Raw genomic sequence first — 16,500 nt, forward strand, 5'->3', positions numbered from 1 at the left:
CTCAGAAGGGCTCAGTTCTTCCTTCCTGTGACCTCAAGTTGAGGATTTGGAACCTGAGGTGGGGAGGGGGGGTCATACTTTAAAATGTCATTGCTGTCTGTCAGAAATAACTTAATTGCTGCAAAGGGAAAATATCTTATTAGTGGGAGATATGACCATGCAAAGACAAGAATTCTGAGGATGGAAAACATCTAGCAAAAAAAAAAATCTCATTAAATATTCGAAGAAGCAGAACTTCAGTTAACGATTACCATGCTTTTAAGCTTCACATGGTCCTTGTGTGTGTGCACTTACTAACATTTGGGGAGAGCATTTCTAAGTGGCTGTCATAATTTAGGCTTGAGTGAATGCTTTTGGGGGAGGTTAATAGAGCCCATTTTCATTCAGCTGCTCACTTACTGAGTTTGCCATCCGTGTTTAGAGTGCTCATTGATGGCATAGAGAAGGTTTTTGTTAATCAAATATACATGTCTTCCTGTATGTCTTGTTCATTTGTTTAATGGGGCAGGGTTTTTCTAGTTGAGAGATGCTATGACCAAGTGTGAAATCATTGTTTTGCAGAATACGGTTCCAGCCTGGAAGATGACGTGGTTGGGGACACCTCAGGGTACTACCAGAGGATGCTGGTGGTCCTCCTTCAGGTACTGGTAGAGACTTAGCAGAGTTGACTAAGGAGTCGGGTTGGAATGACATGCCTGTATTAAATGAAGGCCACTTAAAAATCTTTCAACAATTCCTGATATGTGCAGATTCCCACTCTGATGCGCACATGATGCCTGTGCTTGTTTGTGCTTCAGAATATCAGATTCAGACTTTAAAGAGCCAACTCATTCATTAGTTTTGGGCAGCTATATGCAGCCTGTTCACCCATAGACTTTAGAATCAGCAAGGTTGTGCTGGTTTGGATGCTGCTTTGTGACAGTGCAGCACGCTGTAGAGGTGATATGATCTCAGCACTGTAGGGGTGATATGATCTTAGCACTGTAGGGTTGATGGTATGATCTCAGCACTGTAGGGGTGATATGATCTTAGCCCTGTAGGGTGATATGATCTCAGCACTGTAGGGGTGATATGATCTTAGCCCTGTAGGGGTGATATGATCTTAGCACTGTAGGGTTGATGGTATGACCTTAGCACTGTAGGGTTGATGGCATGATCTTAGCACTGTAGAGGTGATATGATCTTAGCACTGTAGGGGTGATGGTATGATCTCAGCACTGTAGGGTTGATGGCATGATCTTAGCACTGTAGGGTTGATGGTATGATCTTAGCACTGTAGGGTTGATGGCATGATCTTAGCACTGTAGGGGTGATATGATCTTAGCACTGTAGGGTTGATGGCATGATCTTAGCACTGTAGGGTTGATATGATCTTAGCCCAAGCATAGTTTCCAGGAAGAGAGCGTGCCTTGGCACAGGCATCAGGTGCATCTTTCCATCAGAATGAAGATGCTCTGTGGTCCAGTGTATGATGTTCTTTCTTACAGGCAAATAGAGACCCTGATACTGCGATTGATGATGCTCAAGTTGAACTGGATGCTCAGGTAAGTAAGATGTATTACATGACAACTTTGTTATGACTTAGAAATAAAAAGAATTTATAATAATGAAAAATCACAACGTGCATTTTAAGAACCTTAACAAATATATTTAGCAGCTACCTACAAAATATATGACCCAAAAAGGTACATTTTTCTTACTCTGATATAGCCAACAAAATAATTGTATCCAACGCTGAAATAAAATTATATTGCAAATTACAGCTAGCCATGTTCTTTTCATCAGTCACAAAATAGAGAATTTTATTTAAAAAATCCCTGTGTTACTGTCCCATTGCCATGATGGAAGAGTTTTTTTTTATTAGTAGGATAAAATAAGGAAGAACAAATAAGGTGTTTATGGTACAATTGGCATTTTATTACAAAGAATTGACGTGTTAGTTTATTTCAGCATTAAGAAATTCTGTTTCCCTTGACAGCATTGTAAATAGAATAACTGTTCTTTTGACAACTACTTTTTTATCAAACCCCAAAGGAAAAATTTCACTTCAGGGACTTCTGAATACCAGTGAAGTTTCAGTGTGGCTTACAAGACAGTCCCACATAAGGAAGATGGTTAGGGGATGTGAAACGTGAGAACTGAAACCTGGCGATTGGTCCTAGAGTATTTGTGTTCCTAGACTCACCCGCTGTAGCCCTGTCTCTGGTCTGTTTCAGTTACAGTGCCATTGAAAAGGGGAGATCTGGTTGACCACTCCATGCAGTTGTCAGCACCATGTCACCTGGCTTTGCTACAGAGGGAAAGGTTATATTCTGAGTGGCTGGTTTCTTAACAGCGTCAGTCGTTGTGATCCCGGCCTCACTGGAGAAGAAAGGAAGCACTTGCTGAGGGCTTACTGTCTGGTATTTCACTCCTGCCCATCCTGCCTGGGAAATATCAGCTGTGCCATGTTCCTACCTAAGCCCTGCAAATGTAGGGGTTCATTGTCCTCCGGATAAAGTCCAGGCCTCTGAATGTTTCTCCTTAAAACCTGTAATCCCTGTCTTCAGCCTCCAAACCCCATCCTGAGTTCTCTTTCCTTCTCCTGTTTCTACCCCATCTTTTCAAAGGTCAGTCCTCCTTTAGATGCTTCCAGTGTGGCCTTTCCTGACCTTGAAGACATAAGTCAGGTGGCCCTCATGCAGAACTGAAGCACCCCAAGCTTCCTGTCCCTGTCTTCCTGCCTCAGCCTGCCTCTCTAGGGCCCAGTGTCAGTTTCTTGCCAGCCTCGGCTCCTACAATAGCGCTGGCATTCAGTCAGTCACTGATGTGTAAGGGTCACATCACAAAGGACTCCTCTGTCCAGGAGGCCTTTCCCAACTGAGATCAAGGAAACAAGCCCAAGTCCTCTGAGTAACAATGGAACTCCAATTCCCAGCCTGACTCTGTGACCCTAGCGCTCTCTTTCTTCCCCCAAACAAGCCTCATGGTCAATGTCAGCTCCCTGTTCTGGTTTCTTATCTTATGAAGCATTTATTAACTTATAGCTTTTAACCTATGGTTAAAAGCTCAGATCTGACAACTCCACCTTCTCGTAGAGAAAGGGCAAGAACAGACATTGATCCAGTCATCGATCCCCCAGCTAGGGGCTTCACCCCATTTCAGATGACCACATTGCTTTCCAGGCATGGATTTCTTTAGGCTTTTCTGAGAGACAGTGTAGTTCTCACATTCCTGCTCTCAGGACTAGGTGCTCTGGAGGTTTTTCAGTGACTACGGCTTGGGAAGCCAACTGTAGTCTCAGATGACAGCGGGAGACCTACATTAGGGCCCCTTGGGCAGACTTCCCAGCAGAGCTGATGTAATGGGCTCTGTGTTGTCTGAGGCCTAGGGAAAACACTCCGCTTGAACCTTCTCATTGATTTTTTTTCCTCTCACCATATGTTGCTTGGAACGGTCTCTCCTGTTCATGGGCCTCTGATCACTGCAGATCTTGGGCTTCAGTTTTTGCCCTTTGGGTCAGGGTGGGGCCATGGTTCTCATAGTCTCCCAGGCACCGATGTCCTGATCTGGGGACTGTGTTGATTACCCAGCCTATGGACACATCGCTTACCTGTCATGCAGCAGATGTGACCCTTTAGAATACTGTAAGTGAGAATTTGCACGTGTGAATACTGTCTCACGGGGTAGATTTTTATATCCCCCGGTAGAACCCAGGCTTTCCTTCCTTCACCATGGCCAGGACCAGCAGAGAGCAAGCCGCACTGGCCACGTCCTCTGGACTGTTTGCACCCAGCCTTGTGCAGTCTGCTTCTCTCAGGTCTGGGGAGCCACACCCCCCCCACCTGTTAGCAAAGGCAGCAAAATTGGCTTCAGAGGTGGGACCTGTGATGTCTCGGTGGGGCAGAAGTGGAGACAGAGGGCTTTTGAGGTTTTCTCTACTGATACTTGGCACTGAGGCAGGTCTGTTATCTTGGGAATCTGAAAAGCCATAGTGAGTCATTCACTTGGGAACTGAACTCACAGGCAATACTTCACATTTTTTTTCAATTACTTAAAACACGTTAAATCAATTTCACCTTTTGGAAAATGTTTTCTATAATTTCTTTATTTTATGTGCATTGGGGTTTTGCCTGTGTATATGTCTGTGCGAGGGTGTCAGATCCCCAGGAACTTGAGTTACAGACAATTGTGAAGTGTCATGTGGGTGTTGGGAATTGAACCCGAGTCCTTTGGAAGAGCAGCCAGTCCTCTTAACTGCTGAGCCGTCTCTCCATCCCTGAGTCTCACCTTTTTAAATGTGTTAAACTGATTTAATATTTTAAGAATGTTAAAACTGCTGTCGTCTTTCTTGCCCAGTGCTTGCTCTGGACAGAGGATTGGACTCTTAGAGAAAGGAGAGAGGAGGAAAACAGAATTGTGTTTATTGAGCACCAAGATGTATGGAAGGGTCTTGTCTTTTAACTCTGTTGGTTAAATAAAAATTAGCTCTAGACCACTATAATCTACATGCTTGTTCACCAAGATCAAGAGGCAAGTTATTGTCCTGTCTCATCTTTATTTGGAGCGTCCTTGAGGAAGAAGGCCATCTCCAGGCAAATTATAGTTCTTTTGGTTCAAAAAGGTTAAGTCTTTTAAAACAGTAACTAAAAGCCAGGTGGTGGTGACACAAGCCTTTAATCCCACCCCTCAGGAGGCAGAGGCAGGTGGTCTGTGAGTACGAGGACAGCCTGGTCTACAAGAGCTAGTTCCACGCTACAGAGAAACCCTGCCTGAAAAAACAAACAAAAAACACAAAACAAACACACAACCCAGTAACTAAAAAGGTATGCCCTTGTAAAGGTTGGCACATCTCATGTGACCTCAGATTTTATAACGTTCATGTATAAGTTTTGTAATTTATTAAATATAGGTTAAATTTATTTAACCTGTGCATGAACTTTGTGAGTATTTCTACTTTTTATGTCAAAGGTGAATATGGGTACTCAGGTGGTCTCATGAGTAGAAGTGACCTATAGATCCCAACGACTGTGCTCTCCTACAATGTTAAGCATTTCACCATCAACTGTGTGGCTGTGTACCGAGGTGTTCTATAGCTAACTCTGCTTACATCACTGATGTAAACAGGAATTACAGAGTTTGCTTTTTGTCACGTGTTATAGACATGACAGCAACTATAGGATAAGCAAAACAAAACCCAGAAACTCTTCATTGAGTTACTTTCCTGTCTGTAAACCGGTATTTAACAGAGAGATTACAGGACCTCTTGCAGACCACGACATCTCCTAGAAGATGGGATATTTCTGCAAACATTTTGGAAACATGAGCTCCTGTCTCATTTCTGTGCTTCGTATGTGACCCATTAACTTGGGGCACAGGCAGGCAGATTCACTGTTCAGGAAGGTACAGAGTGCTTGGGAAACCAGAAAGTTGACTGACTCAGGTGGGATGGTTCATTACAGGCGCTGTTCCAGGCTGGAGAGCTGAAGTGGGGGACAGATGAAGAAAAGTTTATCACCATCTTTGGGACACGCAGTGTGTCTCATTTGAGAAGAGGTAAGTAAACACAGAAACATAAACAAAAACCCAACTGTTTGAGACCAGTGCTTTGGAAAATTTGGAAAGAACATGGGCAAATCTGAACAGATACTGCCCCAGAGAAAAATCAGTTTCCACAGTTTGATCAGGAGAAATCACAGAGTGCTTGGCACTTGCTTTTACAAAGCTGGGTGTCCTCAGCAGTCCCGTCACCCTCAGAGGTCCAGTCTTCAGACTGGAGTCTCGTCAGGCACCAAGAAGGGTCACATTCTAAGAACTTGCTGCACATTGGTCCCTAAGATTCATAGGCATCTGTTCAGTGCAGCTGTCAGTGCCAGTTGAGAATTAGTTTGGTGGCAAGTGACAAAAAGCCCTCACCCTGGCTTTAACAGTTGGGCTTTATTTCTGTGGGTATGACATGGTGATTTGGTAGGATCTGTATCCTTCTGTTTTCCTGCCACAGTCCTCTGTGCTAGCGTGTCCCTTCTTAGGCTCATTACCTCATCATCACAAGATGGCTGCTGTGGCTCCAAACCTCGTTTTCACAACAGGAAGAGGAGAAAAGGTTAAATCAGTTCTACTTGTTGACCACCTTTTAGAAGGAAGGAAAATCTCTCCCAACAGATTTGCCTGTTGCTCTCACTGATTAAAACCAGCAAGAGGCCAGGAAATCTGCATCTGTGAAGCGATGTTTAGAAGCCAAGTGTGGTGGCTTATGCCTAAGTATAACGTCCATGCTTAAGCCTGCCCAGCTCCTCAGGCAAGCCACAGTCACATCTTGGTCTTATTTGGACATTCGTCTTGGCTAACAGAGCTCTGTCTGTTAACTCCAGACAAAAACTAAAAGGGTGCAACTCTGTGACTTGTAAAGATTGTCCACATCTCAAGTGAGCCTTTGGAGAGCACAGACAGGAGGGTCAAAGTTGAGGCCAGCCTGTGTGACATTGCAAATTCTTGTCACGACAAACAAAAGTAAGCTCAATTTTGCAAACTTCTAATTAATGACATGCATTACAACATAAGTAAACTGTTGCTTAGGGCTTGGCACTGGGCAACCCTCACAGTGTGGAAGGTGGTAGTGGGGTTTCTTCATCCAGTATGAAGGCATGTTCTTTTTTATTCTTCTAGTGTTTGACAAGTACATGACAATCTCAGGATTTCAGATTGAGGAAACCATCGATCGAGAGACTTCAGGGAACTTGGAGCAGTTGCTCCTGGCTGTGGGTAGGTGAATTCGCAATGTGTGTAATATTTCCTGTGGGACGATTTGATTCCATCCAGTTGAGACTAAATCTGAAGGTAATCATGTTTCTTCATGGAAAATAGGGGAATGACATGGCGTTGGGTGAACTGAACTCCTGAGTTTCCCTTTGGAGAGTCTAGGCTGAGGTTCTGGATACAGGTTATCTGGTTATTTGCCCAATTGTTTGTAGTTACTAAGGGCATTAGTAGGACTCATTTTAGAGCCACATTCAAAACAGTTCAGCGAGGTGTGGTGGCTCACACCTTTAATCTCAGCATTCGGGGGCAGAGGCAGGAGGATCTCTGTGAGTTCAAGACCAGCCTGTCTACAGAGTGAGTTCTGGGACAGCCAGAACTGTGACACAGAGAAACCCTGTCTCAAAAAAACAATAGATAGAAAATAGTACTGTGGCCCTCTGATGCTGGGGACATTACCACAAAGCTTGCAAGTATGGCTTGCCTTTGATTCCTGTGTGGTTTTAGACTTCCTTTGAATACTGTCCTCACAGCTTTGCATGCAGACTGAGAAATTATCATCTGGCTAGAAAAAAAGTGTGTACCTTCGACGTGATGGGGTGGTGGTGATGGGGTGGAGGTTGTTTTCAGGTTAAATCATTTGGATCTTCATTAAGTGCTCAGAATTACTGGGGAAGTGAGTTTGTGGTTGACTGTGGGTTTTTATCCATTCCCCAAATCCTGAGGGTTCAGGTCCTGGTTTCACATGGTCTGAAGGCGGCCTGTCTGTCATTTGTCTGCGTGTCCTGAGCATTTGACGTGGAGCTCATTCTGGCTTTTTGTTTTGTGGGAAATGAGCAAACGTTATGCAATAGCCCACTCTTAAAAGTCACCTTTTACATGAACACACCGCCAATACGTTGGACACTTGGCTCTTTCATGATGAAGACACACATGGAAGTCATATTATTTGAGCACTTGACAACCCTAAGTTATGTAACCCCCAAACAACCACTGTCCCATCTCCTAACACATCAGAGATAGAGATTTTTTCCACCTAGCCAGATGATAACTTCTCAGTATGCCCCCAAAGCTATTTTCCTTAATCTTTGAAAAGGAAGAATTAAGAAACCTCACAGCTGAAGGATTGTTGGATTTTTATCCCCTAAAGCTTCTATATGCCATGTGTCCTTTGCTGAGTGGACTGTGGTCTCCACAGCCTTAACTGCATTCGCTGTATGTGCTGGGAGGGAGGAGGATGCTTCCCTGACAGTCTGGCCCAGCATCTGGACTGCAATGGATTCATGCAGGCTGCTTATATGAATTGTGAGTTTTAGTTTGAAGGATTAGGAGAGGACACAGTGCTTCCAGAGGTGATCGTAGTCTTGGACCATCTGATTGAACATCTGGAACAGAAACTTCCAATTACTTACATAACATATCAGTGTAAAAGGCTGTGGCATGTTAACTACCCAAAGGAGACCGCAGAGAACAAAGGGGCCCAGAAAAGACTTGAGCCTCTGGTCCAGTGCCTTTCTGTGCCCGCATAGACCTCTGTGGAGAACCAAAGCAGTGCCTAAAAAAGTATTTGGTGAGGGAACCCTAGCAGCTTGCCGATGAGCCCCTCTGCAGCACATCTCACTCTACACTTGGAGACAGGACTGAGAGAGCACACGAGACAGTGTTCAGTGTTCGCACCCTGATTACGTCAGTCTTCTCATGGCAGAATAGCATCTGACAGCCGTATTATGTGTTGTCCTAGTGAAGTCTATTCGGAGCATACCAGCCTACCTTGCAGAGACCCTCTACTATGCGATGAAGGTGAGTGGACCCCGTCAACCATCTGTCTAACGAATGTGCCCTTCTCTGTCTGATTACGCCTTAGACAACAACCTGGGAATTCACATCTTCAAACGGGTTGCCTCTCCCTACTAAACCGCTAGACTGAAGTGACTCAGACCAGGGGCGTTTGATGCTGTATGTGAAGACTCAATGCCTGTGTTCTTTCTCCTCTAAAGGGTGCTGGGACAGACGATCACACCCTCATCAGAGTCGTGGTGTCGAGGAGCGAGATTGATCTGTTTAACATCAGGAAGGAGTTTAGGAAGAACTTCGCCACTTCTCTGTATTCTATGATCAAGGTAGAGCTTCCTCTCACATTGGAAACTCAGAGCCAGACAGTGGGCGGCACAATGGAAACGGGGGAAAGAACCCTCCAGTTCCTATGCTTATAGGGTTAGAGCTAGGGGTTCTGAGAGAGGACAAAGGGAGAGTTGGATGTCAGGCCTGACCATGGTCCAACAGAGCCAAGGCTTTGCCCATGGCTACAACATGTCCTTCTGTGTTCATCGGTATCCACTGTCTCTGTCAACACTTCTCTCTCCTCACCTTTTCTCTGGTGTCAGGTCATATCTGCAGCAAGGGACTAAGGCAACACAGCCATCACTGTAAAAGGGAAGCAAGTCTGACCTTGGAGTTTGGCCACAGGTCTTTTGACAGGCTTCCCTGTGGGGGCATTAAAGTTCCTGTGGCCCATGTGTAGAGCAGGGTCTCGGTTTAGCAAAGCTTTGTCTTTAATGTATGTGGTGTGTGTGTGTGTGTGTGTGTGTGTGTGTGTGTGTGTGTGTGCGTGCTTGGACTGAAGGGCTCTAGAGAGTTCGCACACTTAAGACACTAGTATTTCACACATACTTGGGGCTGAGGCCAGCTTGAGGAAAGCATGTTGTGTGCTTGTGTCTGAGGCAAAGCCCTAGCACCCAGGTGGGCCTGTACCTTCGTCTTTGTTAGCCTGAGAGAAACTGGGAGTCTGTTTGGAAAGCATGATGAGCTTCATATACTTGGAAAAGTTTCCTTGCCCTCTCTTTCTAGATGGAAGAACATACTTCACAGTCATCAAGAGAACAGCTCTTGAGGGGTCAAATTAGAAAGTTAAACTAAGCAACATTGATAGGAAATTCCCTGTGTAGCATTCCTGTTGTGGGAGTCATGAGAAGTTCCCGGTTGGGAGAAAAGTCATAGCAACACAATCTGTGCCCAGATAGCTCCTGATCTCTTATTTCCTGTGGCATTTGTGAGTCAATGAGCTGTGTCTGGTTCCAGGGCGACACATCTGGAGACTATAAGAAAACTCTGCTGCTGCTCTGTGGAGGAGAGGACGACTGAAGGAGGGAGCCTAGAGCGCATGGTGCCCCTGCTGCCTCCATCAGCTTCCCTCAACGACTGCAGCCATGCTTGCCTTCCTGTGCCTGACAAGCTGCCTTACTCATGCTAGTACGCTAATGACCAAATGTGTCATTAGTATTGCTAATGACAATAGTGGCATGCCCTCCTGATCTCCCTGTTGACATTAGTGCTGGCCTTCACTCCTGTGTGTGTCTAAGTCTGAGTTAGTAATATTGTCTGTAGCAAGGGCAGATTGCTTTTTATAATCTTTTTAAAGCTTTTATATTAAGTTAATAACTGTATTACCTTGATCGGAACCTTAGCCGTGAAATTGTGAACTCCTGGAAATGCTGTCAATCAGGCTCAGTGCTTTATCAGACCTACAACATTATGACGGTCATATCAGGAAGATTAATGACAAATAAACATTCTCTTCCCTCAGAATCCTGTGTGCGTTGACAAAGCTTATCTAACATTGATGCTCTTTTGAAACCTGGCATTTGACAGTGGTATTAGGAAAAGCTACAATTATAGTGCATCTTGGAGTACTGAAAATGCAGCCCTGTAAACCAAATTTCCTAATGCAGCAAGATGAAGAATGGTGAAGAAATGGGAGGTTGGGGAGGTATCCTGGCTGGGCGTGGGGTGGAGTGGGATGCAAGTGCGTTTGTGCAAATGTGTGGGTGTGTGTGTGTGCGTGGATACGGGCATGTGCCTGTGTATATATGAATGTGTGTGCATGCATATGCATGTGGGGTGTGGGTATGTGTGCGTGCATGCACACATATGCGTGTGGGGTGTGTGTGTGTGTGTGTGTGTGTGTGTGAGAGAGAGAGAGAGAGAGAGAGAGAGAGAGAGAGAGAGAGAGAGAGTTTTCTGGTGACAAAGAGAGAAGAGGTTTATTTCCTCATCAGCTCACAATCCTGTGTGTTTCTTACTAGCAGAAAAAGTACTTTTTGCACAATCTAAAATTTCAGAGTGCTAGCTTTCACTTTTGCTCTTTGCCCTCTCCTTTGAAGTAATAGCACAGACAGTATTTTTAGAAGCATTTCTTCTGCTTTCCTAATACTTGCCTTTCAGTTTCCTGCATCCAGGGTGCTTTTCCGTGGAATTATTTGCTATTTGTACTAAGGCTACGTATTAAGGGTTACCTTTTTTTTCTTCTAAGAAAAATATTAATCTCCCTTCAAAGAATTTAAATAACAGCAATCTTTTCACAGCTCTCAGTGCTCTATAAAATCACTAAGGAAACTGTAAAGATTGTGTGTGAGATCATGTAAAGTTGGGTTTTCCCTCCCAAGCTCCACAGGTGCAGAGCCATGTTCAACATTAAATGCACAAGCTGGGCAAGAAAGGCTGACACACTCAAGAGCCCCGAGCTGGGTGTGGTGGCTCACACCTTTAACTCAACACAAAGTTGAGACAAAAGGATGGCTGTGAGTCCCAGGCCAGCCTGGGCTACAGTGTGAAATCTATCAGAAAAAGAAAAATAACTCTTTTGGCTTTAAATAAAGATGGAAACACTTTACCGTGTGTTGTATTTATCCAGTTTGTAACCCTGTCATGGACTGGCTCAGTGGAGCCACTCCGACCATGGGAGAAGTAGGGTCTTGGTACTCAAGAAGGCACGAGGTCGGCGATGACAGACAGACACAACTCACAAGAGAGTGGTTTGAATGAGCTGCAATTTTACTTTTTTCGTTCATTTTTTCGTTCTATACCATCCAAACCAGGACATAAATCAGAGGGGCAGGTATCATCATCAGATGGCACAGTATTGTTGAGTCCCTTGAGGACAGGCCTTCACACCCCCACTGGATCTGTTTTGCACTCTTGTGGTTGGTTGGTTGAAAACAGGAACAAGGACAGGAACAATCTGTCATTTTCAGCCATGTTTCTAAGAATGTTTACCCCTAAGCCATGTGAGTTGCTGTGATGAGCTTCCTGCTTTTGCTGGCTCCGCCTCCCTTGCTGAGGGCTATATATGCTGTGTGAAAAAGTGGAATAAAAGCTTGTGTGCAGAACCTGAAGTAGTGCTGTGCGTTAATCCTGACGTCCCTCGCTCAGAACAACTACAGTTGCCGTGCTGGCGCGGCAAGCATGAAAGCTTCTTTTAGTTACATGAGCGATTTCTAAGAAAAGCATATTATCAGGAACAGGTGTTTGACATAACACATCCTTTGAAGAGGAACTCTTGTCCCTGGGAATGTAAACCTCGGACAAGTGGTCTCATCTTATCTAAGAATAGAAAGTTTCTGTTTCATTATCGCTTTCATGGCCTTCCCCAAGCTCCTCTTTCTAACCCTTTCTTTATCTCATCTACTGACCAAATAATGCCTGACGGCTCTCTTCGCCTGCCACATATACTTTCTTGTACCTTCTTATGCAGAAGACACCATGCGAGGTTGGGATTTAGCAAGTCTATCCATAAAGTTCAAAGTATATTATACCACTCTTTGTCCATCAACATTAACCCATCTATTCCCTTGCTCATCATACACCCCAGTGTATGGCAAGGGTTCTACTGTAGTCTTATACATTCCCACACTGTGCTTCCCTATCCCAGAGCTGTTCCTGAAGAGATAATCCTTGTCTTGTAGATATAAAGAATATCGTCATTATAAAAGAGATGGTGCAAAGCCCATATATTACATAGCCAGCTAATGGAGAAACCCGTCTATGCCTCAACGGGCGGCCTATACCGGGCCGTTTGCCATTGACCTCGAAGAAGCCTAGTCCCATAGGATACTCAGCTCCCGTCCGGCATAGTGACATATGTCATGTCACACAGACGACACTGGAGTTGGTGTGGCAATCCCCCAATCATTCCTGAGACCCGAGACCAAGTCCTGAGACCTCTTCACAGTGTCAAGCACCTACCTGGCTTGGTCTTAATCGCCCTCTTCTGAAGTTTCCCGCACCAGTCTCACAAGGAGCTCATATATACGAATTAGGGTATCGGAGTAGGGACAGTGGACGATGAGGTATGTCTTTAACCTTTTAAGGGCGGACATGCCTCTTGTTGTTTCAAAGTCCCCGGGAAAGAGGCTCGTCCACGTGTCCAGGAGGGTGCAGATGGCCCTGGTGGAAAGGGGCAGACAGGACACTTAGTGGCCTGGACTTTCCTTTGCCATCCCGCCCAAGACTCCGTGCATGTGAGACTGCAAAGGAGGGGATATCCAACCCGTAGCCATACGAGGACAATGAGCAGGACTGAGAGGGCCATGGGAGCAGGGAGCTCCATGCGCCCCCATGCTCAGGCTCTAATGGAGCACAGCTGAGCGAGCCTTCATGCCATGGACTGAGATGAGGGTAGGGTCTCAGAGGGTCACCGGAGGCCACAGGCTTTCCTCATATCCCCACTTGCAAGGGCCGTGCTCATGCAACTCTTTTCACCCTCCAGTCAATGCTTAGACCTCAGTATGGTAGTAGAAACGTGGAGCGTGAGCTCCAAGCATCGGCCACCCCTCACCCTTGGTACCCCAGGGAGCCCACCCTGCAGAGCCAAGGCCTGCCTTTCTCAGATTGTAAAGCTCACTTACGTCTTTATTTGCTCATCCTCCTGGCAGCCGTGGCGGAAGCATGCATACCTAGAGGAGATCAGGAAGGATGTTACCTGTGGAGTCCCAGCTCCCTACCTAAAAGACATCTGGGGGGCCTGCTGACTCCTGGAGCAGAATCAAAGTCCAGAGCCTAGAAGTTCTCTCTGCTCTCAGGTTACTAGTTCACCTGCATTCTGTAGGTGCTTCAAATATGTCTGTGCAGTATGTCTACCCGGACATCTCAGTGGACACAGCTTCCCTCGGATTATCCTCCACGGGTCTCCACTCAAGACCCATCTCTATCGGGTGCTCCAATATGAATTCTAGAACCCCCTTTCCAATGGGAGAAGCGCTTTGACCATGCTTCAGAAAAACTGGCCAAGGATAGAGAGCTTCCTGAAGGACACCCACACTCATTAGGGTCTCAGCTGTGGACACAGCAGTCCCTAGGGCCCAACCTGGAGGTAGTAATGTCTGACTACATGCTGCTGGCTTCTGACAAGACTCTAGCAACTAAGTAGGCCCGGAGAAAGGCAGAGGCTTCCCATAAAGGACAAGAGGATATGAGGCCTCTGAGCCTGGAAGTGGGCACTCACCGCCTGAAGAGCACATCCAGCACCTGCTCGATGGTGGTATGAGCAGGGTAGGCGCTCAAGAAGGCCATCAGGCACTCGCGGTCCCCACGGCGAAGGGAGGTGATGAGCTGTTCTATTGCCATCCCCAAATCCCCGAAGTTTAAGGACCCCGGGACTGAGTCCCTCTGGTCCTCCAGCTGGTCCTGCGGGACGGAGTCCACTGGGTCCCCAGGGAAGGACTCAGTCAGGTCCCCGGGGACTGACTCCGGCTGGACCTCCAGGGTGCAGTCCATGGGGTGCGGGTGCCCGGGAATGGCCTCCCCCTGGTCCTCCATGTCCTCAGAGGCAAAGCCTGTCAGGTCCCCGGGGAAGGACTCCGATTGGTGCTTCTGGTCCCCAGGGCCGGACTCTGGCTGGTGGTCCTTGTCCTCTGGGGTGGAATCCGCTGGGTCCCCAGTGTCAGAGCCTCTCTGGTCGCCAGGAGTGGGGTCCCCGCTGATGGACTCCTGGTCCACCAGGGTGCAGTCCATCGGGTGCCCGGGCCCGGGGGTGGAGTCCCGCTGGTCCTCCTTGTCCTCAGGGGTGGAGCCCATCGGGTCCCCAAGCAAGGACCCGGGCTGGTCCTCTGAGGCGGCGGCCATTGGGTCCCGGTCCTGGTCCTCGGGAGTGGAGCCCATCGGGTCCCCGGGGATGGACTCCTGACTGGCCTCCAGGGAGGAGCCAATCAGGTCCCCGGGGACGGACTCCCTCAGGGCCTCCGGGTCTTCGGGGCTGGAGCCCATTGGGTCCTTAAGCCAGGACCCGGGCTGGTCCTCTGAGGCGGCGGCCATTGGGTCCCGGTCCTGGTCCTCGGGAGTGGAGCCCATTGGGTCCCCGGGGATGGACTCCTCCTGATGGGCCTCCAGGGAGGAGCCAATCGGGTCCCCGGGAATGGACTCCTTCAGGGCCTCCGGGTCTTCAGGGCTGGAGCCCATCGGGTCCCCGGGGATGGACTCCTCCTGATGGACCTCCAGGAGGGAGCCAATTGGGTCCCCGGGGAATGACTCCCTCTGGGCCTCCGGGGAGGTACCCATCACGTCCCTGGGAACAGACTCCTGCTGGTCGTCTGTGGAGGAGCCCATCGGGTCCCCAGGGACTGGCCCTGGCTGGTCCTTTGGGGAGTCGCCCATAGGGACCCCGGGGAGCGACTCCAGCTGAGCCTCCAGGGAGGAGCCCATCAGGTCCCAGGAGATGGACTCCTTCTGGTCCCTGGGGGCGGACTCAGTAAGGCCCCTGGGGGCTGACTCCTCCTGCTCCTCTGCAACCTGAGGAGAAATCAGGGTGGGTGGTTCAAACTTTCACAGGACTACAATGTCATGATTGGTTATTATCATCCCACGTTTTCCTGACCCTTTCACTCTGCCAAACACCAAGTTTGAGAAAACTGAGATTTCAGAGTGGTTACCTGGCTCTGGCTGCCCTGCCTCACCTGTCTTCTCTTTTCATGGCTGCCGAATGGCCAGAGGCGCTGGAGCCATGATCTCCAGGAACCTCTAGGGCCTCTAGCTCTCCTCCTCCTCCCATTGGTGTCATCGTCGGAGTTCCCACGACTCCCACAATAACAACACCACAGGAAGCACGAAGGCATGACTACTAGTCAAGCTTGTCTAAAGACAAGTGAGCCTTCTCGGCTGTCTCTAATCAGCTGGCTGCCTGGTTGCAGGTTTCTGCATTGTTATGTCACAGTTAAGGAAGTGAGGTCACTCCTGGGGTCCTCATGCCCGAGTCCTCTCCTCACACAGGCCTTCCCCAAAAGCCTCTTAGGCCCCCTCCCTCCTCCCACGCGCACTACTTGACACAGAAAGATACAAAGGTGCTTCCCATTCCACTGCTCCTAGGGATGTCTGGGTACAGGCAGCACCTCGGCTTTCCAATCTGACCTCCTATTGTTGACCTGCATCTGAAATTCTAAACCCAATCCTAATTGCCCTAGCACACCTTAAACCCTCGCCATGTTGCCTTGCTTCTAGGCTACTTTGTGTGTGTTCTCTGTGAAATATGAGCACACATCACCTTCGTGTTGGGTTTTTAATGAGGATCTCGAGTGGGACTTTAGTTTTTTAGCAAGATTTTTTTTTTAAAAAAATCATTTTCTTTTGCTTTGTATTGTTTTGTTTTGAGACAGGATTTCTTTGGATAGCCATGGCTGTCCTGGAACTCACTTTGTAGACCAGGCTGGCCTGGAAATCTCAGAGATCCACCTGTTTCTGTTTCCGGATGTTTCCGGAGTACTGGGATTGAAAGCATGCACCACAACCAGGGTCATGAGTGAGGTACTTGTATAGTTAATTATAAGTGTGTGCTTTTTTGAAAAAAAAAATTTTTTTTTTGATTTATGTTACAGACTCCTTCAGGTCTCTGCACCTAGGCATCGCCGATGTCTCCTCTTTTATTCTGAAAGTTTGCCAGCAAGGGAAGCGGCACAGGGAAATATACTGGGGAAAGATCCAGCCAGGAGGCCTGGAGCC

General features: G+C 47.4%; 2 protein-coding genes across 5 annotated transcripts in view; one reads left to right on the top strand and one right to left on the bottom strand.

Annotated features, from left to right (window-relative positions):
• Anxa5 (annexin A5) overlaps nucleotides 1-10,320 on the top strand; it is a 29,274-nt gene extending 18,954 nt beyond the window's left edge. The window contains exons 7-13 of the mRNA XM_087899534.1: nucleotides 562-641; nucleotides 1,488-1,544; nucleotides 5,442-5,535; nucleotides 6,646-6,741; nucleotides 8,477-8,535; nucleotides 8,733-8,855; nucleotides 9,814-10,320. Coding sequence (XP_087755660.1) covers nucleotides 562-641; nucleotides 1,488-1,544; nucleotides 5,442-5,535; nucleotides 6,646-6,741; nucleotides 8,477-8,535; nucleotides 8,733-8,855; nucleotides 9,814-9,876 — 572 coding nt within the window. The 3' untranslated portion in view covers nucleotides 9,877-10,320. The remainder of the gene's footprint in view (nucleotides 1-561; nucleotides 642-1,487; nucleotides 1,545-5,441; nucleotides 5,536-6,645; nucleotides 6,742-8,476; nucleotides 8,536-8,732; nucleotides 8,856-9,813) is intronic.
• Nucleotides 10,321-11,543: 1,223 nt separating this feature from the next.
• Nucleotides 11,544-16,500, bottom strand: part of LOC148118811 (uncharacterized) — a 30,132-nt gene continuing 25,175 nt past the window's right edge. For all 4 annotated transcript variants that reach the window (XM_087899531.1, XM_087899530.1, XM_087899533.1 and 1 more), the window contains 4 exons: nucleotides 14,015-15,297; nucleotides 13,419-13,466; nucleotides 12,757-12,957; nucleotides 11,544-11,863 (listed from right to left, as the gene is read on the bottom strand). In XM_087899531.1, the coding sequence (XP_087755657.1) occupies nucleotides 12,768-12,957; nucleotides 13,419-13,466; nucleotides 14,015-15,297 (1,521 nt within the window). In that variant the 3' untranslated portion in view covers nucleotides 11,544-11,863; nucleotides 12,757-12,767. The remainder of the gene's footprint in view (nucleotides 11,864-12,756; nucleotides 12,958-13,418; nucleotides 13,467-14,014; nucleotides 15,298-16,500) is intronic.

This window comes from Myodes glareolus, chromosome 20, assembly GCF_982192425.1.
Source record: "Myodes glareolus chromosome 20, mMyoGla1.1, whole genome shotgun sequence".
In the NCBI taxonomy this organism is placed as follows: Eukaryota; Metazoa; Chordata; class Mammalia; order Rodentia; family Cricetidae; genus Myodes; species Myodes glareolus.